Here is a 25731-nt window from a genome sequence, read left to right as displayed (position 1 = left end):
GGTCTGGTGGTTAGAATCATGAAAGTAATAGAATTGAGATAAAGGTACAGTGCATTTTACAAGAATTTAATTTTACCCTCTTGGTGCATTGTTTAATAATAGCTTTTAACTAAATACAAAGGGTCTGTACTTTTCTTTTAAATGTTTACATGGAGAAAGATTACTCTTAGTCTATGCTTAGAATGGCAAAAATAAGGGTTATGTATTTCTATTTTAGTGTTTTATTCCTGAAAATGATATTCGGCATGGCAGTCACTCCTGGAGAGGTGACCACTTCTCTCATAATTTGGGGGATGGTTTTTGTTTTTGTAAGAGCCCTAAGGAGCAAAGGGAGAAAGCGGGTGTCTCCTCCTGGCCCGTGGTCCTTCCCCATCATAGGAAATCTTCTTCAGCTTGGAGACCATCCGTACCTTACATTCATGGAGACGAGGAAGAAATACGGAAATGTCTTTCTCATCAGACTTGGCACGGTGCCTGTCCTGGTGGTGAATGGGATGGAAATGGTGAAACAAGTACTACTCAAAGTTGGAGAGGGCTTCCCTGGTGGCGCAGTGGTTGAGAGTACGCCTGCCGATGCAGGGGACACGGGTTCGTGCCCCAGCCGGGAAGATCCCACATGCCGCGGGGCAGCTGGGCCCGTGAGCCATGGCCGCTGAGCCTGCGCGTGTGGAGCCTGTGCTCCGCAACGTGAAAGGCCACAGCAGTGAGAGGCCCACGTACCTCCAAAAAAAAAAAAAAAAAAAGATGGAGAGCATTTTTCAGTCCGACCTAACGTGCATACATTTTCTTTCCTGGCAGAAGGAAAGAGTCTTACGTTTTCGGTCAATTATGGAGAGAGTTGGAAGCTTCATAAGAAAACTGCTTCCAATGCTTTACAACATTTTCTAAAGCAGAAGCAAAATCCTCCACTTGCTTTTGCTTACTTGAGAAACATGTCGTTGAGGAAGTTTCTGAGCTGGTAAAAGTCTCTGCAGAGTTGACTTCCAAGAATGGCAGCTTTGACCCCAGAGGTGCTATTACGTGTGCAGTGGCCAACGTTGTCTGTGCCCTTTGTTTGGGCAAGAGATGTGACCACAGTGATGAGGAGTTTCTTAGAATAGTTAAAGAGAATGATGACTTACTCAAGCCTCCAACGCTGCTAATCCTGCCGATTTCGTACTGTGTTTCTGCTACCTTCCACTGCGAATTATCAATTCTCCCCAGGAGTTTTATCAGGCCCTGAATCAGTTTATTGCTCTACATGTACAAGATCATCTTACAACATAGGATAAGGTAAGGGTTTAAATTCATGCCAGGACTGGGGATTTGGTGAGAAGTGAAAAAAAAAAAAAAAAGGGTGAGATGCATTAAGAACTCAGACAACTTTATGTACTTCCTTGGTTCTTTCACTGTAATTTTTCCATAATGAACCTTACCCAAACTATTGGTAAATGTGAAGTCCAATCAGAGCAATTATAGGGCAGTATTACTTCGTTCTCATGTAGGGACCATAAGAAGAGCTTTGAATTTTTTGAGACCTCAGAAATTTCCCTATTGTGCTGATAAGGCACATACTTGAATTATGAATCTGTAATTGACTGATAAATGATGACTAACATGTAGGTGAGCCTCCTGAAGAAATGACCCAATAATTTTGTTTCTCTAATTTTTCATCTGAAACTATCAGATCTTAAAATTATCAGCATATTTTTTTTCAGAAAGTGTTTTGAATAATTACAAAGAATATTCTATAGGAACCTTCCAATTTACCCTCATATCCTACTTGAGTTTCTTTCCTATGAAGAAATGAACTTTGAGGTCATAACACATGTAGAAATGTTATCCATGTGACAGGAGCAAACCTTCTTATGAGGCCATTGAGATGTTTTTGGCCCAATTTGATGGTCCACAAAAGAGTAAATTTCTCTCTTGAAGTATGTATGTACTAGAAAGAATCCTAGTTCTTGGGGACCAATTTGCTGAGAGGAGGGCATGGGGAAAAAAAAACATGAAAATGTGAGTAATTGAGCAAATGAAGAGATGTGAGGATTTAAGTTCCCTCCGATTAGAAGGAAGAGGCAGAAAACAATGTGTCTCAGGGTACCAGCAGGGAATTCTAGATCAGTTACAGTAAGTAAAAGAGTTTGTGAAATTCACAAATTTTGCTTCCTACTCCCTAACCTACTCTAGCCCCACTTCCTCTTCATGGTGATTATAGTAAAATCCTCACAATAGGTTTGAAAACCTCTTATTGTATTTATTGCTTAGCAATTTCTCTGTAATATGTTAACCTCTGACTTTTCTAAGCGTGCTTCCAGACATAGGTATATTCTTTATTGATTGAAAAAAACTTTTAAGAAGAAATTTGAGTTTGGTACCTTGATTTTCTATTCTACATTCTTTTTTTTTTTTCTTTTTTGCGGTATGCTGGCCTCTCACTGTTGTGGCCTCTCCCGTTGTGGAGCACAGGCTCCAGACGCGCAGGCTCAGCAACCATGGCTCACGGGCCCAACCGCTCCGCAGCATGTGGGATCTTCCCGGACCGGGGCATGAACCCGTGTCCCCTGTATCGGCAGGCGGACTCTCAACCACTGCGCCACCAGGGAAGCCCTCTACATTCTTTTAAGATCGAACATTGCCTTAAGATTAAGCATTAAGAAGCAAAACTGAAAAAAAACTGAAAAAAAAAAAAAAAAAAAGAAGCAAAACTGGTTGCAAGGTTTAAAATGATCTACCTATATTCTTTATATTCCTAAGCTAATTGGGTTCATTTCAAGGCTTTTCTTGCATGAGAGTCATATATGCTGTAAAATGTAGTTAGGGATGACTAATCATGTTAAGGTTTATATCCTCAGGACTATATCCAAGATAGCACTGATGCTCTGATTAATACATGCCACAACAAATATGCTGCTACCAAAACAGCCACCTTAAATGATGATGAAATCATAAGCACTGTGAATGACCTCTTTGAAGCTGGTATGTGAAAGTATTTATCAATATTTAAGGTGGGGCTTCCCTGGTGGCGCAGTGGTTGAGAGTCCGCCTGCCGATGGAGGGGACATGGGTTCGTGCCCCAGTCTGGGAAGATCCCACGTGCCGTGGAGCAGCTGGGCCTGTGAGCCATGGCCGCTGAGCCTGTGCATCCGGAGCCTGTGCTCCACAACGGGAGAGGCCACAACAGTGAGAGGCCCGCGTACCGCAAAAAATATATATATATATATTTAAGGTGAATCAAGATTAATTGCAATTTTCTGTTTTCTACTGTTTACATTTTAGAGTCTTTCCCTCTTTTGATATCGGCCATTTACTACTTTGATCCCTACATCCCACTCCCAGTACCTTTCCCAACCCATTGACATTTACTCTTAATTTGTTTAAGTGCTGTTTTTTTGTTTCATGTATTCTTATAAAATGGGCTTTATATTTTCATGTATTAGCGTGTATTCTAATATTATCATGAATTTTAATATATGTAAATTACCATTGTTATTTACATCTCAACTTATTTCTAACTTTTTTCATGAAGCCCTATATTTTTAAGGTTCAATCATGGTTGTCAGGTGTATTTCTAATTTGCTTCTTCTAATGGTTGCATAGTACTCCATGGCCAGTACCCCCTACATTTTACTAGTCTGCTGTCTCAGTAATGCAGATATTGGCAATGCTAAGATGACTATCTTTGTGCATCAGTTTTCCCTCCTTTTTCATTATGGTCTTACGTTAAGAAGCAGAATTTCTGGGTCACCTAATAAAAGGATTCTTGAGTTTTTCATACAGATTACCAAAATCCTTTTCAGAAAGACAATTTATACTGCCACCACACTACTATCATTCTTACATTTCATAGTTTTTTCTAAATCACTTTTACCTATTGATGGAAGAAATTTTCACATATTGAGGTATGGGGAAGTCATCATGGTGGATATGTGATTTGGCTTGAGCTTTATGCTAACTAGTATGGCCTGTCAAACATGCATTGTACATCTGCTTAACCATTAAAAAAAAAAGAAGAAGAATGCATTTATCAGATTGTTCGGAATGTCTACTTTGAAGATAGATATAATATATATGTCATCCCCCCTTCCTATGACACCAATGCTAGTACTCCTTTGAAGATGAAGTTTCCTTCTCAGACACCAAGGTCATGCTGACTCACTGTAAATATACTAACCTGTCTTTTTTGAAACCTTGAAGGAATGTACCCCTGTCATGTTTGATGTTTTTGTTCTGACAAAATATAAAACTGTGGTTCAGGCAACCATAATGGAGCTGGATGGCCATTGTGGATGTGATTTCAGACACGTCCCTGCATCACTGAGAACTTGAATTTTCTATGCTGTATCAAACTCAAGGACAACACCAGCCATTTTTAAAACAATATCTGCTAGTAGCTGCAAGCTGCAATATTATGGTTAGAAGGTTTCCCCTTGTAACTAAGCAACCATTTCAGACCCCAGCCAACCCTTGTTGAACAACCACACTTACTTCTTGCCAGCTCCAACCATAATTCTTGACAGACAACCTATGTAACTTTGCAGTTTTTGCCTATACAAACCTTCCCCATTTTGTATTCTGGGGAAACACAATTCAAGTGCTTCTTGAATCTGTGTCTCCTGGGCTATAGTCCTCAGTTTAGTTCGAATAAAACTCTCTTCTATACCTATTATAGATTGTTTTTTATTTGTGTTGACACTATCAAATTTCTTATAGTTCCTGTAAGATATTAGACTGCAGAAAGAAAATTCCTTTAGTGTAACAACAAAACAACAAAATTCTAAAGGTGTTTTAGTAGTTTCATTTTACGTGGAATATTCTTCAGACTTGTTTTTTCATTTCTTCTTTATGCGATAGTTATTGGCAATTGGATTCACTTTTTTCTAGGATCTATGTATTTGTGTTCCTGAATTTTCTTTGCAAACAGAGGCATTTGTTTGGGTTTATATTATTTTTCCTCATGCAAATACCTCTGCTCCCCCTCCCCACACATTTATATATATTTGTTATTTTGATCATGATTTAAATCTGATGGATGCAGGGGTTATTTATCATACAAATTTGATCATGCTGTACTTAGCATTTCTTCTGCCAGCTATCTGATGCTAAATACTATCGTTAGAATTTGTGAGGACATTTTTTTAAAGCCTGAACACCACTGAGTACTAAAGACTGGGTGTGTATGGGTGTGATTAACACAACAAGTGGGCTTTATTTTCATTGGAATTCCATGAGATATCTAATAAATTTATTTCAGAAATATACAGTACGCCGAGATCCTGAAGTAATCAACAAATACAAAATTACGGCAAATAACTAAAATGATTAGAATATAGAAGAGTGCCACCAGATGTGCACAATCCAGTTAAACATAGTTTAGATAAAATGTGTGAAAAATAAGTAATATTCAATGTAGCACATTATTTATTTAAGCATTTATTAATGCAACAAACCTGGCTGAAATAATTTCATTTTGAATTCAAATAAGAGTAATAAAGAAAATTAATTTAAAAACTTCTACATGTGTCTGCTACCGCTCTAGTGGTACATGATAGAATACTTTATTAGAAGAAAATAGTGAGTGCTAAACCACATATTTTATTTTATTTTTATTTTTTTGCGGTACGCGGGCCTCTCACTGTTGCGGCCTCTCCCGTTGCGGAGCACACGCTTCGGACGCGTAGGCTCAGCGGCCATGGCTCACAGGCCCAGCCGCTCCACAGCATGTGGGATCTTCCCGGACCGGGGCACGAGCCCGCGTCCCCTGCGTCGGCAGGCGGACTCTCAACCACTGCGCCACCAGGGAAGCCCTAAACCACATATTTTAGTGGATAAAATTTTTGAGCACACTGTTTCATCTGATCTGCTGTATTATTAACATTTATATTCCATATTTGACTCTTAAAATTGATCATAGGGATAATTTAGTTTCTCCTTTGGCTATAGTCAGTCTCTCCCAAAATAATTTATTATAAGCTCGATTGTTAGATAATCTGCCAAGATAAATAATAGATTGCTTAAACCTTGATATAAACAGAAAATTTTATGATGATCCAAATATGAATCCTATTATTTATCCAGATAGACCTAGGTCTTGGATATAATGTCCATGGCTCTACAATGTGCAAAATCAGTGTCTTTCGTGCAGCATTCATGACTTGTTTCATTTGTCTTTTGATAGTGAATAGAGTCAATATATTCTGAATAGAAGTCCATTTTCTCACACCATACTGCACATTACTACAAACACCATTGTTGGCAACTGCATTTGGACAACTTACTTTTAGGATAATTCCTTGCACTGTGAAGTCATGTTAGAAATTTTGTGGCATGAGAACTGTTGAATCTACTGGCTCACTGTAAGAGATTGCCCTATTCAAAAAATGTAAAACCAAGTCTTGAGAAGAAATGATTGGGAAGGATTTTACTTTGCTCTGTAGCTACATTTGGGTGCAAATGAACCCGCGTCCCCTGCATTGGCAGGAGGACTCTCAACCACTGCGCCACCAGGGAAGCCCTGATCACATTCTTTGATGTAGTATAAAGTCATCCTTGAGAAAAAGATGAAGTTTTACATAGAGTTTCTGGCTTTTATTTTCAATAATGAAAAACAGCTTACCAATGTATAGATAATATCAAAAGTGAAGATACCTTGTTTAAAGGATGAATTTTAAAACAAAGCAAGTACACTAAAAATCAGTATTTAAAAAAATTGAATGTACTCAACCTTCCATTATGCACTTATACAAACTTATGGCCTTGAAGCCAGATAAGTCCAAGTTTAAGTCCTGACTCTGTCTCTTCTGAGTTGTCACCTTGAGCAAGGTTCATAATGTCCTTGAAGCACAGTTTTCTCTTCAATAAAATGAGCATAGAACAGAAAAAGCACTCAATAGCTATGTATGATTTATGATATTAATTATTATTATACATAGATCATAGCCATTATTATTGTAACAATGGTTTATTTTATAGTGAAATATTTCCAGTGTTTTCATTTGCCTTATAGATAATACCTATATATTTAAAACTTTTATTTTATTTTTTCTTGTGGTTGCAAACACGTAACATTAAATTTACTACATTAAACATTTTTACATGTACAATTCAGTGGTGGTGTGTATATTCACATTGTTGTGTAACAGATCTTTAGAACTTTTTCATCTTGCAAAAATTATAACTCTACGCCCATTAAACCCACCTCTGTACTCCCAGCCCTAGGCAACTACCTTTCTAATTTATGTTTTTACGATTTTGACTACTTTAGATACCTTATATGAATGAAATCAGACAGTATTTTTCCTTTTGTGACTGGTTTGTTTCATATAGCATAATGTCCTTGAGGCTCATCCATATTGTAGCAAGTGACAGGATCTCCTTCTTTTTAAGGCTGCATAATATTCCATTGCATGCATATACCACATTTTGTTTATCCATTCATTCATCAATGTACATGTGGGTTGTTTCCGCCTCTTGGCTATTGTGAATAATGCTACCATGAACATGGTGGTACATATATCTTTTTAAATCCATGCTTTCAGCTCTTTTGAATTAATGGATCACTTGGTAATTCTTTTTTAAATATTGTGAGGACCCTTTATATTGTTTTCCATAGTGACTGCACCATTTTACATTTCTACCAGCAATGCATTAGAGTTCCAATTTTTCCACATTCTCATCAACATTTGCTGTTTTCTGCTTATTGGTAGTGGCTGTTCTAATGGGTAAGAGGTTAAGCCTATATTTTGAAATAAACGTTAAAGTATAATAATTGTATTATTAATTGGTATTCATATTTAGATTATTTTCCCTGCATTCTTAGTATTCAAATACAAAGTAACTTGAGGATCCAATTTTACTAATACTTTTTTCCAAGACACTTTTTCTCTCTTTTTTCTTTCAGAGTTTGAAACAATATCAACATGTCTATATTGGAGCTTTCTTTATTTGATACACTATCCAGAAATTCAAGCCAAAATTCAAGAAGAAATTGGTAACATGCTTTCAGATGAAAAGTATAATTCTTATAAGAATATATTTTCATTTTTAAATTAAATTTTTTAAAAAACCTTTTTTTTTTACCCAGATGGAAACATTGGGATGAAATCAACCAGGTTTGAAGACAGGAAAATTTTACCCTCCACAGAAGCTTTCATAAATGAAATATTCAGACATGCCTCCTTTCTTCCTGTTACTGTTCTTCATTGGTAAGGATATGCTGCTCCTTTGGGACAACAACTCTCCCAAAGGTGGTGTGGGGGAGGAGTGAGGAATCTCAGGCATTAGACTGAATACTTTAAGTGCTTTAAAATCTATAGTATGTTAATGTTATTTTAATATTATTTAAAATCATTTTATTTTCTTTTGAAACCTTTAATGAAATTTTAACATAGAGCAAGGCAAATTTTGTAAATATTTTTATAACTAAACTATGATGCCATTAACTTTCATCTTATATTTAAAAATTAAGGGGAGAGAAGGATATAGAAATTTGGAACAATTGATAATCCAACCACAATATATGTTTGGCTGTTAAGCGTTGTACAAACTCACTTAACTTCCCCTTACAAGTAGCGTTAGCCGCCTGCTAATGTGATGTGGCTTCATTTTCAGTAGCTAAGAATTTTACTGAACAGTAGACCGAGGAAGCTAGTTGCCACAAACAGATTAAACAGAGTCTACATTTATAGATATTTGAAAGTTTACTGAACCTTATGCCAGATTCTCCAGATCCCAAATGCATGCAAGTATAGACTAAGTAGATAGGCTTTATTAAATATGTATGTGAACAACCAAAGTTCTGGTGGTTTGAACTGTTTCCATTCCACACAACTAAAATAAAAAATTAAATTCTCCATACTTTTTCTCTTCCCATCTTTATATAGCGAAGGAGGGGGAATGTCTCTCACGCCATGTGGTAATCGGCAGAGCAGAACGCAGTGCCTCAGCCCAGGTATCTCCAAGGGCCAGACCACTAGCTGAGCAGAGTCAAGCCCAGACAGTGAGCCACTCAGTCCCCTGTATTTTGCCTCTCTCATTTGCTCTCCATATTCACACATGATGCTATCTATTCACTGTGATCCCTTTTCTTCAGATCCCCTTTCTGGTTGAAGTAGACTTCATCTTTAACTTAAGTTTATAAAAAGCATCCTACATTTAAATATGCAGCTCTTCTGTCCCAAAGCCTTCTGTAGGGTGACTTTGGGTGCTTCATAAAAGAGTACGACCTACAAGCTTTACTAAGAAATCAGGAACAGAGAGACCTGCCAAGTTTACAGGCATTATTTGGGATGAAATGAAAGTGATCATAATCTTTGGGATCCTGAAAACACATCTGAGAGCCTCACTAATAGGGAGAAATATATTTTAGGAAATAGGTATTCATTATATTATTAGAAGTGAAGAAATAAAGTAATATATCAACTATAAAGATCAGAGGCATCGGCCAATGAGAGTAGTGTGATATAAACGAAGAATTTTAGCACAAACGTAAAAGGCATCTTATATATTGATATGTTGTTTGGGATTAATCTGTTCTCCACTTGGATGTTTACCATTTTCCATTTAAAAGGACAAGGGATTAAAGAGCAGAAAATGGTTAAAATGAAATGAATTTTAAAAAGATAAATGGAAGAATCTTAGGTAAAGGGGGCAAAAGTTTTGCTATTATATATAACGTATGTACACACATACACGAAAGACCAAACAGTACCCTAATTAATATTTATTGCATGTATGCTCTTTAAAAGTTACGTGGAAAGGCATTTTTATATATGCAGTTTCAGAAGTATATATTTAGAAAGAGAGACCCTACAATGAATAAATTTATATATTGAGTCCTTCTTTAGAATATATAGTCACTCATAGTTTAATATTAGTGAAATCAAATTTTACATGCTAGGTTTCCATAGGGTGGGAGCATGTGGTTTTTATGCAGAGTAGAATTTGAGCAGCTGAATCCACAGAGGGAGTGTGGACAGGAATGTACTGAGAAAGGCAAGTGGCTATACCAGGAGCTGGTAATCCTTCCAACAAATGGCTCCATCCCTTTTTTGACCTTCTCCTTTGTTGGGTTTTGAGGGCACCCGATGAATAATACCCATATTATTTGCCAAAGTTCAGTACCAGCTGCAAGATGAAAGTAGGTCAGAGAGAGTTTCAGATATTAACTTTTTTAATGATCAGAGCTAGTTTGCACAGTTTGGCTTACAGCTAGACCAAGGAGGCTTACTTATACTTTTTACCTGAATTAGACATACTTCTCCACTCAGACTCTGGCAAAGTTGGACGACAGCAGTCTCCTCTGTACGAAACCTGCTCTTCAGCTCAGCCCATTAATAACTATAGATGAGATGTATTACCTTCTCTATAGGTTGGCTAATCAGAAAAGAGAACCCAGAAATGGCTAAGACAAATGTGTCCAGTGACTGCTCTTAAACTCATCACATTGAAATGTCACTGCTTCTCTGGGGAGAAGTGAGTGTGAGGGCCATCTCAGAAGTTAGGGAGTGTCATATGGAAATATAACATGGCGTAATCTAAACTGTGCATAATTACAGAGGTATAAAAGGGAAAAATGTACAGTATACATAATGAAGTCTGAGTATGGGACTAGAAAAATAGAATACTTGTTCTAGAAGCAGCTTAGAGACCATCCAATACAACCAGTATCATTTCACAGCTAGGAAATGAAACCATAGAGTAGATATGAGATTTGCCCAACATCTCACTGAGACCAGTATCTAGAGTTCAGATTTCCTAGTTCCAATTCCATTCCAATTCCTAGTTCCTCCCATCAAGTACTAAATGATGTTATGTTTTGTTTTTCTAATCTACTAATAGAAGCCAAAAACACATGGGGTACAAAGAAAATGTTTTATAATGTCCTTAATAGTTTCTGGTTGTATTCGAATGTGTCTACTTATGACCAACTCTGTCATAGAAATACTGAGATAATTTTCTAGAGATTTTAACTCATAGCAATGCCTGCTTAACAAATACAAGAAAAAGAATAAATTAGTGATTTGACAATAGGTAGAAGATATATCAATTAATGAACAAAGGGAGATTTATAAAGATGTCACATCATTATTGCAGTAAAAAATAACACTAACAAAAAATAGTCCATGCATCATGGGAGGCAGCTTAGGGATGGGTTATTTGAATTTACAGGATGCGTTGTAATGCTGCCTTTCTCTTTCCTACAGTAGTACATCAGATACTACTCTGAATGGTTATTTCATTCCCAGGAAATCATGCACCTTTATTAACATGTATCAAGTAAATCATGATGAGGAAGCCACCAAAATTATTTCCTGAGATAAAATTTGCTTGGTTATTTGTTTGCTATTTATTAATCTGGGAAAAATTTACATTCTTCTTAACCAAACTTCATTCCCTCTGTTTCTCTTGAAAGAAGTTGGAAATAAATTCAGTTTTCTTTCCTCACAGATAATAGGAAGGATGAAATCTTAATACAGATTCATTCAGGGTAAATCGAATTTCAAAAGTGGGCTCACTGGGGGAGTTGTGAGCGAAGGACTTCGCAGGCTCACCCTCTGCATGTGTATGACCAGCTGATATTTGAAAAGCAGCCGAAACCCCCCACTGGAGTGTAAGCCACCAAGCAGGGATTTGTTTTTTCTCTCCCTTTTTGTTTGTTTGCTTCTTCCTCAACCCCAGTACCTAGATCAGTGCCTGGCACATAGTAGGCACTCAGTAAATATTTGTGAATAAAATGCAACTAGAGGCTTGCCCATATCAACTACGGAAGGGCAGTCTGAGCCAAAGGTACCTCAGGCAGTGAAAAGTGGGGGTGATGAGTGGTGATGGCACTGGTGGGAATAATGGTGAGTACAGTTAATCTTTATAGACTCCCACTGTGTGCTGGGCACAAAAGCTCAGATGTATCTCCTCTGACCTCAACAGTAATCCTATATAGTGGTGCTAGCATGACCCCAGTTTTACTGATGAAGAAACTTTCAGCCAGATTGAACAAATTACTTACGATCACATGTTCAGCAGGTAAGAGAAGCAGGACTCACATCCAGTGTAAATCCTGTTTAATATGTAGATCTTGTTTAATGGAAATTATATGCTCCATGTGGTGAGGGCTTGATGTCGCCAGTAAACTGGTAAAGATTGCAATCTTTTCTTTTCCCCCCCTTTGGCCACCACACGGCTTGTGGGATCTCAGTTCCCAACCAGGGATCAAACCTGGGCCTTGGCAGTGAAAGCACCAAGTCCTAACCACTGGACCACCAGGGAATTCCCAAGATGGCATTCTTATACACTCAGCGGTTGTATGTACAGTACTCTGTACAGCTTCTCCGTCTTCACCCAACATCTCATCTGACTGATGGCTTAGGCTTCAGGCTCTTAGGGAGGGAGGTGATTATCCTGTGTACCTAACAGCACCTTCACAATCTCTTTAGCAAAATGGTAGAATACACTGCACAGACCGTCCCACTGGAACACTGATTGTCAGAAAGATTGATACATCCATTCTCCACCCAGTGATCATATTGGATAAACCTAAGCATTTTTAAACCCATTGTAAGAAGAAATACAGTCAGTGTAAATTGAATGGCATTTATTTTCAGTTGGTACAACCCCAAGTATCCCAAGTATTCTAGTATCCTAAGAACTTGTGATTATATTGAATATTGAGTAATGATCAAACAAACTGAGTTAACACAGGTGCTGGTAAAGAAATACTATTTGTATGGAGGCACTTGTTTAAGTAAATGAGTATGTAATTCAGGACTTGATATTATGGGAAAATTATTCATGTTGAATCTAAAAGGTCACAAACTCAAGCACCCACTGAGCAGTGGAAAATACCAAAAATGAAAGAATTGTACTTTGTTGAAGCAGTGGCAAGAGGTCATCTGCTGCATCTAATTCAACCCAGTAAACTGTTGGCGAGCAGGGCATTGTCCCACTGTTATCAGCTCTTTCAGTTATAAAAAAAAAAGAACGTGAAAATGTAGATTTTCATGTGGAATCTTCTGATTTTTAAATGTCAGCAACAATTAACTATTTTTAAAAGATTATGAGAGCAAAACGAAGTTTCTTGGAGGACTGAGTATGACTTGTAAGTCCCCAGGTTCATGACCTCTGGGGCAGAGAGAAAACAAATTTTTCTCCTAGACAGAGGGTGACATCTATAGGCAAAGAGACCCAGTTCTTTATGAAGTCAAGTGAGTCCCTGATGTATGGCTTAAGATGTAGGCAACTCACAAACATTAGTTGTCGTAGACGAGCCAGATGTGGTGCCTGTAACAAAAAAAAGGTGGAGGGAGAAGAGAGAACCAAATGCACAACAATTTGGGAACTGTGGGCAACCCCCTCAATCAGGGCTGCTTTCAGGAGACCTGGCTCCTCCTGTGATGATGTATGAAGGCTATTTCCTAAACATAGTGAGAGAGCACCAGAGTGAGAGGTGTGTCTCAGTCTCATCATTCCTGCTTATTTTGCTTAAAGCAAAGGAGATTGAATATTTATTACCTTATTTATGCCACAATTTTGGAATATTCTAATGAGAATTTTGTGGAATTATTCATTTAAGATAAAAAATTTAAATATATTTCATGTATTTTATTCACTACTTAATGAACCAGAAGTCATTTTAGTGAAAAATAATTGTATTAAATTTTTTTTTTTTTTTTTTTGCCTCTCCCGTTGCGGAGCACAGGCTCCGGACGCGCAGGCTCAGCGGCCATGGCTCACGGGCCCAGCCGCTCCACGGCATGTGGGATCTTCCCGGACCGGGGCACGAACCCGTGTCCCCTGCGTCGGCAGACGGACTCTCAACCACTGCACCACCAGGGAAGCCCTGTATTAAATTTTTATGATAACTAAACCTGTCAACATATTAAAGGAAAGAATGACATATATATCTGTAATAATTATATAATTACATAGCTCCATAACTATATACATATATGTATATATAATTTATAAAGGATGTTCTGAACTTGAACAGAACACTTTATGCAAAACAAAATTATTATGGAAAAGTTGGCAACAAAGGTAAAAGTGATAAAATGATTCCTTTAAGGGCTTCCCTGGTGGCGCAGTGTTAAGAATCCGTCTGCCAATGCAGGGGACACAGGTTCAAGCCCTGATCTGGGAAGATCCCACATGCTGCGGAGCAGCTAAGCCCATACGCCACAACTACTGAGCCTGTGCTCTAGAGCCCGTGTGCCACAGCTACTGAAGCCCATGTGCCTAGAGCCCGTGCTCCGCAACAAGAGAAGCCATCGCAATGAGAAGACCGTGCACTGCAACGAAGAGTAGCCCCTGCTCACCGCAACTAGAGAAAGCCTGTGCACAGCAACAAAAGACCCAACACAGCCTAAATAAATAAATAAATAATAAAATAAATAAATTTATTAAAAAAAAATGATTCCTTTAAATTTTTTTATTTTTGTCTATTTTATACAGAACTATTTGGGATAATCCCAATTTATTTAGACCTGAGAGATTTCTATATGAAAACATGGAACTGAATAGAACTTTGTTGAGAAGGTGTTGACTTTTGGAATGGGAATCCGGAAGTGTCTCAGAGAAGATGTTGCACAAAATGAGATATTCATTTTCTTCACCACAGTTCTGCAGCAGCTCAAGCTGGAGAAGTGCCCAGAAGCCGAGCTCGACCTGACACCCATGTATGGGTTAGCCATGAAGCCAACACCATACCAACTTCAAGTAGAGACCCGCTGCACAGGTAGTTCCTGTTCATCGATTCTCAGACTGGGTGGAGGGTTTCTTGTTTAATTCAGAAAAATTATGGGCTTCAAATTCATTTAACAAGAAATTTAGAATTCATACCCCTATGCTGTGCTGTTCAGTTCATTGTATGCCATCCTAGTGTAGGAGTTGATTTCTGAGTGTATGGGGTTTTAAACCCATGTCTCACGTGATGGTGTCCCAGGTGTCACTGTGTCACTGTGAATATGGAAGAAGGGAACGAGGACTGCTGGATGGAGTGAGCAGGAAAAGGAGTTCTATCTTCCTTCCCTTAACGCCAGCTACAATAGACAGGTGTACTGATATTTGTTTTAAATATTGGGTTCAGAATAAGAACAAGGTTCTGATTTTAAATATATTTCTTTCCACTGGACTAGGTACTAGGTATTCAAGAGGTCCAAAGAAGGGAGCTAGAGTCACCCAGATTAGCAGAGAACATTCATGGTGATAATAGGTGGACTGAGCCAGATTTAGAGAGGCAGGGAATGGGACTTGAAGCGGGGGTGGGTTTCTTCAAAATCTATTTTTATGTCTGCTCTTATGTTTTCTGGATTATGAATTTAACTTCAGAGCAAATTGGTGTTTTTACAATGTTACTAATTCCTTTTGGTACCTACTAGATAATACGTGTGTATTAGTTTGCAAGGGCTGCCATAACAAAATACCACAGCCTGAGTGGCTTTAACAACAGAAATTTGTTTTCTCACAGTTCTGGAGGCTGGAAGTGTAAGATCAAGGTGTCAGCAGTGTTGGTTCCTCCTGAAGGCTCTTTCCTGGGTTTGTAGATGGGCTGTCCTCACATGGCCTTCTCTCAATGGCCACCTATCCCTGTGTCTCTCCTTTTTGTTGTAAGGACAACAGTTATATTCGATTAAAGCCTCATCCTAACAGCCTCATTTTAGCTTAACTATTGGGTTGGCCAAAAAGTTCGTTTGGGTTTTTCCATAAGATGTTACTGGAAAACCCAAACAAACTTTTTGGCCAACCCAATACCTCTTTAAAGACCTTATCTCCCAATACAATTACATTCTGAAGTACTGGGGTTTGGGATTTCAACATATGAGTTTGCGGCGGGGCGGGGGGGAGATACAGTTCAGCCCATAATAACATGTTATGAGAAAAAAAAAAGACAGCAATTAAAAAGTTTTTCAGTATAGTACCCAGCACTAAGTATGTGCTTCTTTAATTGAACTTGTTAATGAGCTAAGGCATATAAGGGACATAAAATGGACAGTGAAAAACTAAGAATTTCAGATTGAAGCTTTAAGGGGAGTTGCATTATAAAGGGCTTGAAATCCAGGCGGAAGTTGAGAGCATGTCTGGAGTCTAATTCAAATGGAGAGAGCACTTAGGGATAATGACCTAAGACCATCTGGATGATGACCATCTTGACCAGGATGTTGCAGTGGAAGCCGAGAAGTTAAACAACTGACAGACATTGAGGATTAAAGTCAGGACTTTGTCTTTCTTTCCAAGTACAAATAAATTCAGCATAATCCTTGGGAATAAACAAATTGGATTGCCTGTCCTTTTTTGTAAAAGCTTTTGAAATTATTTGTATTATCCACGTGACAGTGTGTCAAACTGAAACTATCCTTACATTTTTTTCTGTAAAAAACTATCAAATCTTCTGTATATGCACTAATAATGGGGAGGACAGGAACACTATAGGAATCTTGTTATCTGTTTATCTGGTATTTTCTTTAAGGAATTGTGTTTTTCTAAAACTCTTATTTTGTTTTTTGTTTTAAACAGTAAGCAAATAAGATTCTATACATTTATTTTAACACATTGCATTGTAAAATGCTAATTTTCACTTTAACTCTGCTCCTAAGGCATAATTAGTGTACTGTTGGGCTTTTTGTATAATTCATAAGTTTGCAGTTTATGTAATTTTAGAAACATGGATAAGAATAAGACAGGGAAAATAACATTTAAAAGCAAAATAGAAGTAACTTTTCTTTTTCATTTAATTTCATTTTCATTTAATATGTAACGATGAGCTATTTTTAATTACATGTATTTACTTGTCTGGAAATAATTTATTTTATGAAATATAATTAGACGCAACACAGTGTACCAACATTTTATATTGAAATAACTTATAACATAAACACTCTAAATAATCAACTGGAGACTACACACAGAATTCATTATGACGATGGAGCAATTTCTGCATCAGTGGTAATCCAAGACGAGTGAAGTGCTTAAAGCCATTAAACATGAAGTAAAAAGAGTAATAGATATTAGATATCCTGCTATACAAAGGTACATATGAATGCTTACCACACTGTGCCCCCCTTGTAGCTACAGCCCCCTGGGGCTTTTGGTAACACCATGAAGATGAAGGTCAGACTAGAAACTATCCACTACATGATGCAAGTGAGCACAGAATGTGTCTGGTCCCAAGTGTTTTTCAGAGACGAAAACTTGCACCAAAATTTATAAAGACATTTATATATTCCCACATTGAAATTCTCTAATTCCTTCCCAGTTAAACCTATAACTCAGATGTGATATCAACCCACATGACAGGGTAAGAAATCAGAACCATTTTTGAGAGGTAGAAGGGGTCTTTGGGGATTTTACTCTCTAAATAATTATTAATTAGGCTGTAAAAGCTACAGATCCTTCCAGGCTTCCAAGTGTGTGGACACATGATTTGATGTTTCAGATTCACATGGGACGTCCCCACAAAATCCAAGATTCATACTTTAAACAACAAAAAAGGCACCGTACTATGTACACCTTAAATCAGAAATAGCTAAAGGGAGGTGTTTTACAGCTTAACAGGCTATAAAAAACAAATGCCCTATGAGGAATGCACCGTTGGCTTCCCCTTCAGATAAGAATAAAAGCAGGATGCAGGCAACTGATTCTCTATGACACACATTTTTAGCAGTAGGAGAGCTAAAACAAATAAAAATTATAAAAGTTTATACGTCTTTTCTGTCCTTCAAGTTATTTACAAAGAATAGTTTACCTTAATTCAACATCACTATCAAGCCCCATCAACCATAAACTATACACATACAGGCAATACTGTTGCCTTTATCTCTACCCCTGTGGATGGAAGCATGTTGCATGAATGAATTTTCCAGCTAAGTGTGATGACCAAGTTCCAAAATGCTCATTTGAATGGATCTTAATTACTGTCTTTCTGATGTCTTAAAATGCATTTACTAAATATAGTTTTATCTTTTTCAGACTTTATATTGACATTTATTTCTAAGGGTAATGCACTGGGCTATAGTCATTTGATGCACTCCTGATCAATCCTCCATCCCTGCCTCAATACCTGCCTTCATTCATTACCTTAATGCTGATCTCCCCAGCTCCCTGCAAGCTCCACAAATGCAGGGCCAAGTCTGCTTGGCTTCCATTGTACCTCCAGTGTCCAGCACTGTTTCAGGCACATAGCAGACAATCGATAACTAGTTGTTCAGTGAATGCGGGAATGAATTAATGATTAAATGAATGAATCTAACGGAGTAGCAAAAGGAAGTATCTGAGATTTTCTAGTATGGGTAGTATTTCTGGCATCTCTGCTCCTATTTTAATTTCTACCTGTTGCCTCAGTCTCAAAATCTGTTCAGTGCTCTCACACCTGTTTAAGCTATAAGGTCCAGATCTCATCAAATACACCCTTAGTTCTTTTTTTTTAACTCACATTTTTATGACATCAGATCCCAGCTGGATATCATTAGCCTTCCCCCATCCCCACAGGACCACTGTCAAAGTGTGTCCTAGCACTTAGGAAACTATCCAAAAGTAACATCTCAAATGTGCTCCAGAAAAGTCAGTGTTTCTCCCGCTCCAACATCTTCATCTTGCCAACACACACGCATACAGATAGGCAGCTGACCATTCATTAACTTCACCAGACACATTTGTTGTCTAATGGCATCTGTCACTTCTCCTGCACACTCTGATGGAGAGAAGGGGTCACTGCTTTCTCCCTGTAATGTTTACACCCAAGGATGGGTGTTGGAGTTTACTTATTTTTCAGTGGCTTAACTGAGAGTTACGAGTAATTCTGAAGAAAGCTTACTTGAGGTTCGGGAATATTGGAAGGAATGACATAAACATACACACAAAATTATGTCCTATGCCCTACTGCTTAAGCCTAGGACTAGATTGTTCCTAGCACCTCATCCTGCACCAGTTCCCTGCTCTCTTTGCTCCCTGTGGACAAGAGCAGTTCCCTGATCCTCTACCTACCCTGCCCCCAGATTCCCATAGGCTTTGTATTTTGTGCTTGCTTTCTCTCTCTCTCTTTCTCTTTTTAGTTAGTTTAGGTAGAGGTTTATCAATTTTATTGATCTTTTCAAAGAACCAGCTTTTGGTGTCATTTATTTTCTCTCTAGTAATTTCTTGTATTCAATTCCATTAATTTCTCCTCTAATTTATATTTCTTTTCTTTGGCTTACTTTGGATTTACTTTGCTCCTATTTTTCTAGTTTTCTAAGGTGGAAACTTAGTTTATTGATTTTAGATCCTTTTTTCTTTTCTAATATATGTATTCAGTGTTCTGAATTTTCCTCTAATATGACCCAGAATGTGGTCTATCTTTGTGAATATTCCATATAAGCTTGAGAAGAATGTGCATTCTGCTGTTGTGGGATGAAGAAGTCTACAAGATGTCCCTTACTATTTAGTTGATTGATGGTGGAATTAAGTTCAACTGTCTTTACTGATTTTCTGCCTACTGGACCTGTTCATTTCTGATTCCAAACTAAAATTTAAAACTAAATAATATGTGAAACATGCATGCAAACAGTTAATATTTCTAGCTACTGAATTATTGTGGAAGTTTATTTATTGGCATGGAGAGGTGATATATTTTAAAAAGCTAATGTGAAATATTGCATGTAACTATTAATTATTTTGTGTATATATATACACGGAAAGTGTAAGATGTGACATGCAAATAGAATGCCAATAAAAATATGATTTTTTTTTCTATTTCAGCTTATGCTCTAAATATAGTATTGCATTTATTTGAGATTATAAATTTCCTCTACTTCTGTGAATTCACATAGGGGTGAAGAAAGGTTTCAGGGTAGCAAGTACCTATCACAAAATTCATGTGTTTGGTCTAGAGAGGGGGATGAATCTTCAGACTAGATGCGTGAACTGTGAATTAAAACACCAGGTTATAGAAGTTTTGCATTAATTAAATTAAAACAAAAGCTGGCATCTGAGAATAAAGAAAGAGACACACACTGTTAGTATAAAACCTCAAAAGTCTGGGATCATTCATTGATCAATTAAGAAACTCTACACACCTACATAACTAGATAAACTAACTTCATTTAGTTTTTAATGTGTGTTTTTAGGTGCCTACTTTAAGCCAGGCTCTTTAGATGCCAGGCATAATAAAAGATGACTAAAATATGATCTATAACTTCAGAAGCTCTTTAAGATAGAGGTGAATGATAAGTGTGTGTGTGTGTGTGTGTGTATGTGCATAGATAGCATATGTGTGTGTATATATACACAATGATATAGTTAAATGTACATAATTGTTCTTTCTAAGCCTAGTCATAAAAATTCAAGCTTTCTCGTTCCCTCTTCATGCATTCAATGGGGGCGTGTGTTTGAAAATTTCTTTGCAACTTTCTCTTTTTGTGAAGAGTCCTTGACAGGGTGAATGCCCTTTGTTGATCAAGGAGCTTCGTATGGTTCTGCCAACTTACCTCTTTGCACAGCTGGTCCCTCTTCTGAGGAGTCTTCATTCTTTGATTCCTTTGTGCCAGCTTGGCCTATTTTATACTATTTCCTAGCATTCCATACTCAGTGGTCCTCACTGGGTTTCACCATGCCTCTCACTATTCTGCTTGGCATTTTGATTTTCATCTATCTATTTAGAATTGCCAACAGGTTTTACCATCTCACAGTAGGTGAGAACAGAGCGGTTTAGAAATTCAGCACCTTGGGATGAGAGTTTAACACAGCTGGAGGGCAGAACTTCACCTACCATCTTAGCAGTGCTTGCTTAGCTTAGTGTCTGGAACATAAAGGCCTTCAACATGTATTCAGAGGAATCACTCCCATTCTAGTGTTTATTGACAATGCACTTCATTGGGCCTCTGTGGGCCAGGGAATAGTACTGTGTGAAAAGGCTCTCCAAAGGTAAAACTGCTGTGGGCAGTGAAGTGATTTACAGGATGATATCTCTTTGGTTAACAATATTCTTACTCTACATGTTTCAGAAACTTGGGAAATGAAGACAAGTATATGAAAACTATTCTTTGGAGCAGGAGCAATAATAGCTTCGGGTTTTGAAATAAGAATCAAAGGTGGTGGGGGGGTTCCCCGGTGGCACAGTGGTTGAGAGTCTGCCTGCCAGTGCAGGGGACACGGGTTCGAGCCCTGGTCTGGGAAGATCCCACATGCCGCGGAGCAACTAAGCCCGTGAGCCACAATTGCTGAGCCTGCGCGTCTGAAGCCTGTGCTCCGCAACGGGAGAGGCCGCGATAGTGAAAGGCCCGTGCACCGCGGTGAAGAGTGGCCCCCGCTCGCCGCAACTAGAAAAAGCCCTCGCACAGAAACGAAGACCCAACACAGCCAAAAATAAATAAATAAATGAAATTTTTTTAAAAAAGAATCAAAGGTGGTGTTTTCCCCAGATTTGGGGGCAAGATAGATTCGAACCCAGTTACTCTATATATGGAAAGCTGTTTGCTTTTTAGTTAAGATTTTTAAACAATTTCCCCCATTTAAAGAAAGTTAAGTTACTCACTTCTCCTCCCCACTGCTTCTTGCTCTATACAACAAATGCAAGTTTGATGAGGAAATTTTTATTAAGGTATCCATACAGAAAAGTGCACAAAATGTAAGTTTAAAGCTTGGTGAATTTTTACAAACTGACCACCACCAGCATTCCACAGCCCCCCAGCCTTTCATTCCTCCTTAGTCTCCAATCTCTGTGCCTCAAGGATAACCCTTATCCTGACTTCCAATGCCATAGTTCGGTTTGTCTGTTTTTGAATTGTACATTAAGGGAATGAAACAAAATGTGCCCTTTTGTGCTTGACTTCTTTTGTACCACATTGTGCTTGCAAGATTCATCCGTGTTCTATTTGAAAGATTAATCAAGTTGTGTGTAGTTGTATTTCATTCATTCTCATTGTTCATTGCTATCGATTGTTCCATTAGGTGACTGTACCAAAATTTATGAATGTATTTTATTGATAGAAGCCACTTGGGTAATTTCTATTTTGGGTCATTATGAAGAGTGCTGCTATGAACATTCCTGTGCACAGTTTTTGGTGAATATATGTAAACTTTTTCGTTTGCGCATATAAATGTAGGACTGGAATTGCTGAGTCATAAAGCATTTGTTTTTTTAATTGAGAAATTCGGACTAATATTTCAGCATGGTTGTACCAATTTATACTCCCACCAGCAAGCTGAAAAAGTTCTCTGGTTGTTCCACATCCTTTTCAACAGTTGATATTTTCTGTCTTATTTTCTGTATTTTTGGTTTAGCCACAATGATGGCAAACATACCCTTATTAAAGAGACAGATGGTCAGATAAATCCCTGGCCTGTTACCTTACGTGAACTTGATTTTGGCAATGTTAGCTAGTTCATTCTCTCTTAATGAAATGAATCTAGGACAGATTGAGTGCATTCATCCACTGAAGTCTTTCAAAAGTGAATGATCATCCAACCCCCTGCCACCGCCCCCCTCCCCCAAACACAAATGATCTTAGCTCACAGTTACCAGGGCCTCCTGAGAAAGCAGTTTTTGCCAAGACTGTCTTTTTCCAATTTCTTTGGGAAGAGATTTTACAGGATTTCCCCCATTAATCAAAACAATTTCTGCCTTTAAAATGTATCTCAGTTATTATAATGTCTATGTTTAGTTTATAATTTCAGGGTAATCTAGAAGTGGTTATTTATATCTGTTTATTTTGTAGCATATGCCTTTTATATTTTTCAGAATTCTACTTTTCGCTGAAAGAGTCGGTACTGAAAAAACAGGATGTTCTATCAACTCACATTCCTAGAATTCCTTTTTGGTCAGAAGTGTAAGTCTGTTGACCCTTCCAAATTTTGTCTCTCTGACAAGAAAAGAAAATCCAGAAGAGAACATTTTGAGATCATATTGTTTTCCATTGCCCTTGTGTTTGTTTTGCTCTGTTTCACTCTATTATCCAACTAATACCATTCTGCCTATTATTTACCTATTTTAAAATAAAGACTTGGAGTAATTTTTCATATTTTTCTAGAAGTCTCCCTTGATTAGAAAGGTACTTCTGGGCAATAAAACTTAAGTTTTGACTGTGAAATTCTGTCAATAATTTGAGAAAGTTTGAAATTTCTTTCTGTTGTATGTACAGTAGGTGATCTTATGAATTCCACATGGATTTTATATGCAACGATCCATCAGTAACTAGTTTCTAAGAAAAATAGAACCTTTTCCATACTTAATTTACAGACTTAGCTTTCAATTTCCTCTTCATTTTGTTTATGGTAAGTTTTGCCAGGAAAACATAAGTGATTTTAAAATAGCCAAATATATCTAGTTGTTTCTTTATGGTTTTTGAGATTCCTATCATACTTAGGAAAGCCTTCTCCACCCCAAATTTATACAAATAGCCTCCTACCATTCCTTCCAATATTTTTCTTTAAAAAAAAAAAAAAAAGGTAGGCATCCAATTCTGGATTATCAATCATGTCAGCAGCATTTATTAAATTAGGCACTCTTTCTCACTAAGTTAGATAAAAACCACATATATACTTATCTTTCTGTGGATGCTCGACCATATCTGACTAATATATTTATATACTTATGTGCCAATATTACATGTTTTTGATTACAGTGACTTTATAGTTATCTTAGTATCTGAAATTCTCTCACTTTGCCTTACTTGTTCTTATTCAGTATTCATAAATTTCTTGGCTACTTTTAGAGATTTATTTTTGCATTACACATTCCAGAATTATTTTATATATTTCCACAGAAAAGCTCATTGAGATTATAATTTGAGTTGTGCAAAATTTATGTATTAATTTTAGAAATACCAACATTTCTATGACAGTTCTTATTCTGGTTGTTTTATGTCCTGCATTTGCATTTCAAATTTTAATTTTTATGTCTTAAACTATTCTTGCTATACTTAGGTCTAAGAATTTTATTGTTTTGTCCATATTATACATGTATATTATTTTTCACTTTAGTTTCAAACATTATTGTTAGGACTGAGAAAAAGTTATTGAGTCTCATGAAGTGTCCAGTCAGAGTTAATCTTGGGACTTTTTCAGGAGCTGCTAGAAGGAGATACTCAAAATGAAAAACATCTTGTCATGAGGAACCTGGGAAACAACTCAACATGAAGGAAAATAGAATCTAGAGGTGGAGACATAGTAAGTACTAGAGCTATTATTTGAATTTCTGAAACAAGCCATATCTGAAACCATTATCATTTGTCCTTTTCAATTACTCAAGCCAATAAGCTTCCCCTATTTCCATTTGATTTAAGCAAGTTTAAGTAGGTCTTATTTTTCTTTGCTTATCAAATAAGGTATGTATAGACATTTGAACTTGACTCTTCCAGATGACTTTGTTGCTGGGAATCTTCAGAAAACTGCCAAGTTACACTCTACTACTGTCATGGAAAAAAATAATTTAATGGTAGTAGAGCTGAACTTAAGAGAGGTGTTGAAATGTTAGCAGAGATGTGTAGGATGAAACTGAGATTGCTTCCTTAGAGCCCAGTTTTAAGAGGTACTGATACAATAAAAAGTATGGGGGATTACAAATACAAAACTGTAAAAATAAAGCAAATAAGTTGTGTGAAAGGATGATGAAGGACGCTTATCTTCTATTGCCTGTACAATATAAATTTGATACATTAATATTTCCTTTCTAATGGAGAGTTTAGGACTTCATTTGACAATCATTGTTTTATTCAAGGCATTTTTATTAATTAAAAAACAAACGTTAATTGTAAGTAGCACAATTATGTTCTTTTGTGTGTGTGTGTGGTACGCGGGCCTCTCACTGTTGTGGCCTCTCCCGTTGCGGAGCACAGGCTCCAGACGCACAGGCTCAGCGGCCATGGCTCACGGGCCCAGCCGCTCCGCGGCATGTGGGATCTTCCCGGACCGGGGCACGAACCCATGTCCCCTGCATCGGCAGGCGGACTCTCAACCACTGCACCACCAGGGAAGCCCTAATTATGTTCTTTTACTCGAAGAAAATAGAGCTTGAACCCACTATGATGTTCTGAAGTTTCTTTTGTGCCCACCTGTTTATCCAGCAAGCTGGTTTCTTCATTATTGGCTTCCTTACAACCCGTCGCACAACTCTGATTTTGTTTGTGTTTCAGCTTTAAAGTCATACTGAGGCCAATCAACAGCTTTCAAATATTTGATCATGTCTAAGATTATATTTAGGGAACTCCTTTGCTTCCTGTTGAAAAATAGTTGAGGCTCAAATAGGATTTGGAATGACCCCTTATCACTCAGGGTTTCAAAACGTAACTTTTGTATCAGTTGATAATTCACTTATTCATTCTTTCATTTCACTCCACATATGTTTAAGTGGGTATGACTATAATCCAGGCACTTTTCTAGGCACAGCATAAACATCACCGGAAAACAAAGATCTTGCTCTCGTGGAACTTAGATTCCAAAAAGGACAGGGCAAATAAACCTATAAGCAAAATATAAATTATGTCAAGTGGTGGTAAGTACTATGAATTAATGTGAAGTAGAGTAAGGATAGAGAATGCAGGTGGAGAGCGGTGACGATCCCCTTTCATATGATAGTGAGGAAAGTTCCCTTTGATAAGGTGACCTTTATGCAAAGAGTTGTAGTGAAGTAAGTACTAAATGGATATCTAAGGAAAGCACATTTCGGACAAGTTAAGAGACTCCGAGACACGAGTATGCTAAGCATATTTAAAAAGTAGCAAGAACATCTAAACGGCTGGACTAGATTGAGGATCCAGGAGAAACAGACAGCACATGGAGGGGGGCTTGATC

The 25731-nt window shown here is 37.5% G+C and overlaps 1 protein-coding gene across 1 annotated transcript; it reads left to right on the top strand.

Annotated features, from left to right (window-relative positions):
* Window positions 1-114: 114 nt before the first annotated feature.
* Window positions 115-24397, top strand: LOC309964442 (cytochrome P450 1A5-like). The gene is given in 13 exon segments (XM_082843446.1): window positions 115-543; window positions 763-873; window positions 876-1124; window positions 1127-1263; window positions 1267-1272; window positions 2835-2958; window positions 7880-7969; window positions 8063-8183; window positions 11184-11270; window positions 14425-14495; window positions 14498-14707; window positions 22682-22769; window positions 24007-24397. Coding segments are annotated over 13 exon segments (1674 nt in total). The 5' UTR covers window positions 115-173; the 3' UTR covers window positions 24017-24397.
* Window positions 24398-25731: the final 1334 nt, after the last annotated feature.

This window comes from Leucopleurus acutus (genome assembly GCF_964270905.1).
Source record: "Leucopleurus acutus genome assembly, chromosome: 7".
Taxonomy (NCBI): Eukaryota; Metazoa; Chordata; class Mammalia; order Artiodactyla; family Delphinidae; genus Leucopleurus; species Leucopleurus acutus.
The sequence above is the reverse complement of the archived record's forward strand: the minus strand, read 5'-3'. Positions and strand labels throughout refer to the sequence as shown.